The sequence below is a fragment of the Lactuca saligna genome, chromosome 7 (genome assembly GCF_052625555.1).
Source record: "Lactuca saligna cultivar CGN05327 chromosome 7, ASM5262555v1, whole genome shotgun sequence".
NCBI classification, from domain to species: Eukaryota; Viridiplantae; Streptophyta; class Magnoliopsida; order Asterales; family Asteraceae; genus Lactuca; species Lactuca saligna.
In genome coordinates, this window is record NC_136423.1 from 145,742,478 (window position 1) to 145,749,603 (window position 7,126).

The 7,126-nt window shown below is 33.2% G+C and overlaps 1 protein-coding gene across 1 annotated transcript; it reads left to right on the forward strand.

The window, feature by feature from the left end:
• Window positions 1–1,573: 1,573 nt before the first annotated feature.
• Window positions 1,574–2,745, forward strand: LOC145006598 (CASP-like protein 5C1). The gene is made up of 3 exons (XM_078965678.1): window positions 1,574–2,074; window positions 2,169–2,301; window positions 2,407–2,745. The coding sequence occupies exons 1-3, from the start codon at window positions 1,938–1,940 to the stop codon at window positions 2,599–2,601; spliced, it is 465 nt and encodes a 154-aa protein (XP_078821804.1). The 5' UTR covers window positions 1,574–1,937; the 3' UTR covers window positions 2,602–2,745.
• The last annotated feature ends 4,381 nt before the right edge of the window (window positions 2,746–7,126 follow it).

Genomic DNA, 7,126 nt, shown 5'->3' on the forward strand with positions numbered 1-7,126 from the left:
AACAAAAACAAAATTACCCTTCTTATCCCTTCTTCACATTCACACCCTTTTTGATTAGGTGTGCATTGTTTGTGTTTGTACAATCTGTTCTCACTTTTCAGTTCAAGATTTGGTGGCAAATCAAGAAGAAAGTTTTACAAGTCTTCTCACCCTTTCTCGCTCTCTTTTTCATCTATTTCCCCCCGATCATGATTGCATCATAGTAAATATGATGATGGTAAGAAGAATAGTAGTGATGCGACGAAAATCATGATTAAAAGTTTTTGAATTACGGAAATACACTAAAGTTTTAATATTTTCAACGATTTGACAAGAAAATCATAAATTTTATTTTTTTGACAGTAAAATCTTGATTCACGATTTGACAAGAAAATCCTAAACTTTATTTTTTTTTACAGTAAAATCCTAATACTTGTTTACTAGAAAAAAAGGATAAACGTGTTAAAACTTGTTAGTAATTACAATTTTACTGTAAAAAAATAAAATTTATATTTTTTTTATCAAATCGATAAAATATTGAAACTTTAGTATATATTTTTTTAAGTAAATTATTTCAACACGATTCCATTAAAAGGTCTTATTAAATTATTCATTTTCTTGAGTTTAGGGGGTCATGTCATATGTCATTATCAGGGTTGCTGTTGCTGAGCTTTGTGGTATCCAAAACCGGCTGCCCACCAAGCATTTGGCTATGGTTGACCGTTAGACATTTGTTTTATTGTGGTTTAATGTGAGTTAGGTCGATAATCCTTTTCATGTTCTTGGTGGATATCATTAATATAACATTACCTTTAAGAAGGTGGTGTATGTCTTTCTCATATTTAATTTAAATCCATATGCTTCAAACCCATCCATCCAACTAATTGTGTACAAAGTATTTCCAAATCTTACTTTCTCAATTTTTTTTTATCTTCTTTACACATTCTAAATAAGTTTTAAAATTCAAAAAATAAGATCAAGTGGATAAAATTTAACCAAAAATGTCAACCCAACCTATAATTTTTTAAAACCTATATCAACATAGTTCTTCGGTTTTAACATAACCAGTTTCTAAAAGCCGGTTCAATTTTTGTCTCACGGTTAAATATTTAACCGGTTCTTTATCTACACCTCTAATTCACAATTATTTTTTCATGTGATGCATAGTTATGTTTTACTAAAAGAATTAGATTGTTTTATATAGATAATGAGACTTGTAGGTCTTTTTTTGACAGAAATAAACTGATTTATGGTAAGATTATAATAATATTTTATGGTAGCTTATAAGTTAGTTTTATTAATAAGAAATAACACATTGATAGATTAGGTTATACGATTAAAAGCTATCTTTTTAGTTAACGGCAAATAGAATCAAGAAATTGTTGTTTTTAATGAATATTGTTTTTTAATTAAACCAACTAAATGATTATCAATTTGTCATCTCTATCTCTTAAATTTCTTAATACCTCCAAAATGATTTCGAGAACTAAAAAGAAAAAAATAAATCCAAATTAAAGTTGATTTGAAAAGAAATACGTGGGGTCCATTATCAAAAGTACATAACCACATATGTTTTCTTCATCAAAGACGATCCCGCCGACACATTTGATGCCACTTTTTATACCTCAATACTCATATCCCATAAAATAAAATAAAGAAATTTACGTGACAAAAAAGAAAGAATCATTCAAAATCACAAAACTCTCAAATCTCTTCATTTTGCCTGAAAAACCAAACTCAAATTCTTCAAGAAACAACACTTGTCGAACGATAGATGAGCCTCTGTCTTTCTCAAACCCACAAGATTTCAAGAACGACAACTAATCAATCCGGAATTCGTACAACAGACCTCATCGATCACATGAAACCCATGAATCATCTTCAATCTACAGAGATTAACAACTACATCACGATTCAAAGGCAGCTATGAACCTTAAATTTCATGTTCGAAAGATCCGATGGCTATGGATGATGTTCCAGGATCCATGGGAACAAGTGCGGGTTTTGCTCTGAGATTGGGTCAAACGATCTTCTCCTCTGCTTCTCTTCTGTTCATGGCGTATGGTGTTCAATTCTACAGCTATTCATCTTTCTGGTAACGATTTCAAGATCATCGATTTATAAATTCGTTACCTTGTTTTCAATTTTTCATCAATTTGCAAAATTTCTAAAGTTTGGGACTTTATCAGTTTCTTGGTGACGATTATGGGTTTGGTTATTCCATGGAGCTTCACATTGGCACTACTTGATGGATACTCTGTTCTTGTAACATGCCCAGTTCGACAAAAGGGTATTCTGGTCATTATCGTAATAGGAGATTGGGTAAAAAATTAAAAAACTCTTCTTTTTTAATATATATTTTTTTATAATTCGTAATCACAAACAGGTATTAATGGTTTCGAGTTTCGATTAATGAATTGGAAGCAGGTGTTATCGACTCTTACGCTAGCTGCAGCTTCTTCAGGTGCGAGTGTGGTGGATATCTTGATGAGGGCAGATGAGTCTTTTTGCCCTTCGAATATCTGCAGTAGATATTTGCTTTCCACCATTTTTGCTTTCTTGGCATGGTTCTTGTCCATGGGTTCTTCCTTATTCAATCTATGGCTTCTTCCATCTTTGTGATATGGAACTTGAAGTTCCCTTTTCTATAGGACCCAGAATTTGTACATTTGTAATTTTTGGTTTTTAAAAAGTGTAGCGTATTTATACAATGAAAATACAACATTGATATATCAATATATTATACAAATTATCATGGGATTTCAATCCTTCGAACCATGTGGAACAAATCTTTGAAGTAATACCTTCATCTTGTTTTATGATGTCCGCTAATGGTGAAGTTGATTTTAGGGTTTATCTCAATGTAGGCTTTCATGTGGGAATCGATTTGTCGTATGGTTTGCCTCTGATTAATGATGTATCTAAGTTGTTATTACCTGTAAATGATGATTACGGATCGCAAGTTAGGGTTTTTTTTCACCCAATTTGGGGTTTGAAAGGAAACCGAAGATTTATGCATATGGGATTTCCATGGTTGAGCCCTAGATACCATTGTGAGTATTTGATAAAAATTGGGGATTTTGGGGTGTTCATTTGGTCATTGGATTTGTACGCTGAGGATTGTTATGGAGTTGAATAGAGATTTGGGAAAATTGGGAGGGATCGAAACCAGAAGGGAAGAGCGTGGGGAGGTGGGTCCATCGGGTTTTGGAATAATGGTGTTTGAAGACGGAGACGGCGGTGGCGACTGCAGTTTCATGGTCGGAAGATGGCTGTGAAGAGCGGAGCGTACTTGTTGGGGGTCAAGATTCAAGAAGATGGTGATAATTTGAACTTTGAAGCCTGTTTCAACGCTACTATGGTTTTTTTTTGGGACTATAGTAATCATCAATATGGGCCAAGATTAGGTATTCAGATGAGCCCAATAAGACTGGACTCATATCATATGATACCATCAATAATTTGTTAATGAGCATTAAATATTTTATATTAAATATTTTATATTTTGATAAAATTAATTATATTTCTGGATATTATCGTAATTTCAAATAGATACGAAGATAATTAAAAAATACATAGGAGTATATTTAATTTCTCTTGTTATAACATTTTAGAGTATAGGTGCACATCGGGATAGTTTGCAATTTTGCATAGTCAAATATTGCAAATGCAAAAACATACAAATGATTTTTGAATAATTTGGTTCGAATTACACAGGTACAACGTTATTTTAGTGGTAACGAGTCACTCTCAAATGAGAAATTATAACTTCAAGTCTTATTAGGAGACATGTATGTTGGTAATAACTTCACGTGTTTATCACGTGATTGATAGTTGGTTAAGTTTCTATATCAAATTTGTTAGTGATTAACCTGTATTAAGGTTCCACTTTACTTGTAAGATGTAATCAGTTAGTTATCGGAGAAATAATAAGAAAATAGATTCCATCTCTCTTCTTCTTCTTTCTCTCTCTACATTTCGTATTCATGTTTATACCAAAATCAACATGGTATCAGAGCTGAATCTGATTCATGCTCAAAGTTTGATTCATCTTTTTCACTAAGATTTGTTTAATTCGTCTTCTTCATCTGTTGCTTCAATGGCGCCGACTGGAACAGTACCTGAAAATTCTAATTCCGCTAGAACTCTTCTTTTTCAGAGCTCTTCTTTTTCAGTCTAAATTACCCCTTAAATTTTGGGGAGATTGCGTTTTAACTGCTACTTTTCTTATAAATAGATTCCCTTCGAAAATCCTTCATGGTAAATCTCCATTCTCACTTCTCTATGGTACTCAACCTTTTTATGACCATTTGAGAACATTTGGATGTTTATGCTATGCTAGTACTTTACAACATAACAGGGATAAACTACAACCAAGATCAATACCTTGTATTTTTATTGGTTATCCATATGGAAAGAAAGCTTACAAATTGTATGATTTGGAAACCAAGAAGATTGTTATTTCCAGGGATGTAGTATTTCATGAAGATATTTTCCCTTTTCAACTTCACAATGACCATTCTACACCTGTGTTTTCACCACAACCAAGTCTATCTCCTTTTGAAGATAGTATCAGTTCATCACCTGATCCATCCTCTTCTCCTTTACCAGTTCAAAATTCAATCAACAACTTTGTTCCTAGAAGATCTGAACGAGTTCCTATTACCCCTGCCCATTTAAAGGACTACATTTGTAACAATGCATCTGTTACAAATTTAGATGATTTTTGTCCTCACTTTGCATCATGTATACACACTGTCACACACACTCATCAGCCCAAACATGTGTGTTTCAATTCTTTATCTGAACAGAGTCAACAATCTTTTCACAACATGTCTAAGATCATAGAACCATCTTCTTATGATGAAACCGCATCCATCCCTGAATGGCAAGAAGCCATGAATAAGGAACTTGAAGCACTTGAAGCTAATAACACTTGGACTTTAGTTGATCTTCCTAAAGGAAAGAAGCCCATCAGTTGTAAATGGGTTTACAAGGTTAAATACAAGGCTAATGGGGAAGTGGAAAGATATAAAGGAAGATTAGTTGTGAAAGGGTTCACTCAAAAAGTTGGAATAGATTACAATGAAACTTTCTCTCCTGTGGTGAAAATGACAACAATCCGGGCATTAATTGCAACCGCTGTAAAGAAAGAATGGCCATTATATCAACTAGATGTGAATAATGCATTCCTTCATGGAGAATTGCATGAAGAAATTTACATGAAACCTCCTCCTGGTTTAAAACTTATTAATTCACATCAAGTTTGTCTTTTACAGAAATCCTTATATGGTCTTAAACAAGCATCTAGGCAATGGTATGAAAAGTTGACATTTGCTTTAAAGACTAAAGGATATCAGCATTCAAAGAATGATTATTCATTATTTTTCAAACATGATGACAAATATGTTACATTTGTTGCTGTTTACGTTGATGACATTATGGTGATGGGCAACAATGAAGAAGAAATTACAAGTTTAAAACAGTTTCTTGATTCTACCTTCAAAATTAAAGATCTTGGTCGTTTAAATTTTTTTCTTGGCATTGAAGTGTTATATTCAGATTTGGGGGTGATTCTTACACAAAGGAAATTTGCAAATGACATTTTGAAAGAATTCGATTGCAATGGAAGTGTTGCTTGTCCTCTTCCAACCAATTCCAAACTATTTTTAGGACAAGGGGCGGTTTTGGAAGAACCGGAACTTTACAGGAGACTTGTGGGCAAGCTTAATTTTTTTAGTTCACACTAGACCCGATTTGGCTTTCGCTGTTCAACATCTAAGTCAATTTATGTCTGATCCAAGAAAGCCACACCTTGATGTTGCTACACATGTTCTAAAATATATCAAAAATGATCCTAATCAAGGTTTATTGATGAATAAGTCCAATGATTATTCATTACAAGCCTACTGTGATTCTGATTGGGCTTCATGTCCTCAATCTAGAAGAAGTGTGAGTGGTTTCATAATACTTCTTGGAAACAGCCCCATTGCATGGAAGTCAAAGAAACAAATTACAGTTTCCTTATCCTCTGCAGAAGCAGAATATCGTAGCATGCAAAGAGTGACAGCTGAATTGGCATGGTTGACTCGTTTATTGCATGAATTTACTGTCCCAAATGTTACTCCAGTTGAAGTCAAATGCGATAGTCAAGCTGCCATTCACATTGCCAAGAACCCTGTATTTCACGAACGGACAAAGCATGTTGAGTTAGATTGCCATTTTGTCCGGGAAAAACTTCAAGATGGTTTAATATCCTTAAAACATGTCCCTACTGATCTTCAACTTGCAGATTTATTCACAAAATCATTACCAAGCAAGCAACATCATTTTCTATTAAACAAATTGGGAGCTCAACACTCTCCAATTTGAGGGGGGGTGTTGGTAATAACTTCACGTGTTTATCACGTGATTGATAGTTGGTTAAGTTTCTATATCGAGTTTGTTAGTGATTAACCTGTATTAAGGTTCCACTTTACTTGTAAGATGTAATCAGTTAGTTATCGGAGAAATAATAATAAAATAGATTCCATCTCTCTTCTTCTTCTTTCTCTCTCTACATTTCGTATTCATGTTCATACCAAAATCAACAATGTAGTTTTAGATAGTTTGCCGGTTAAAAGAATTGTTTTTGTAACTTACATTAAAAAGTTATTAGTGTTTCATTTGACGATGTTTTTAATAATATAAATGCGGTAAATAAATTAAAGCTAGACTTTAAAACCTATTTTGGGCGATGCATTTTTTCTATGCATGATTATTGATTAATAAGTAAAGCAAATATGGACTTAGAAACCAATGTAGCTCCATGTGACGTCACTATGAAAAAGACGTTTATTAAGGTACTTTCTAAAGTAACTTAAAATTTTGTAAGTAGAACTTACATGTGTTGACGTTTTGATCCAAATATAAATATTGCTGACGTGGAGTATTGCTGGCTTGGAGGTTTAAGGCTAAGGCTAAGGGATATATTTTCACTAATAAGAATCTTACATAGATGCGATTTTCAATAGTGAACATCACCTCCAAGTATAGTAATTATGTTATGGAGTGGTGCTCTTCACGGATATTCATGGGGGTGTTTGAGAGTTCTCTCTCTCTCTCTCTCTCTATATATATATATATATATATATATATATATATATAT

Excerpts from the sequence above, each read along its gene's own strand:
- LOC145006598 (XM_078965678.1), top strand. The coding sequence starts at position 1,938 with ATGGCTATGGATGATGTTCCAGGATCCATGGGAACAAGTGCGGGTTTT. Across the intron at positions 2,075-2,168 it reads TACAGCTATTCATCTTTCTG|TTTCTTGGTGACGATTATGG; the intron begins GTAACGATTTCA and ends GGACTTTATCAG. Across the intron at positions 2,302-2,406 it reads TTATCGTAATAGGAGATTGG|GTGTTATCGACTCTTACGCT; the intron begins GTAAAAAATTAA and ends AATTGGAAGCAG.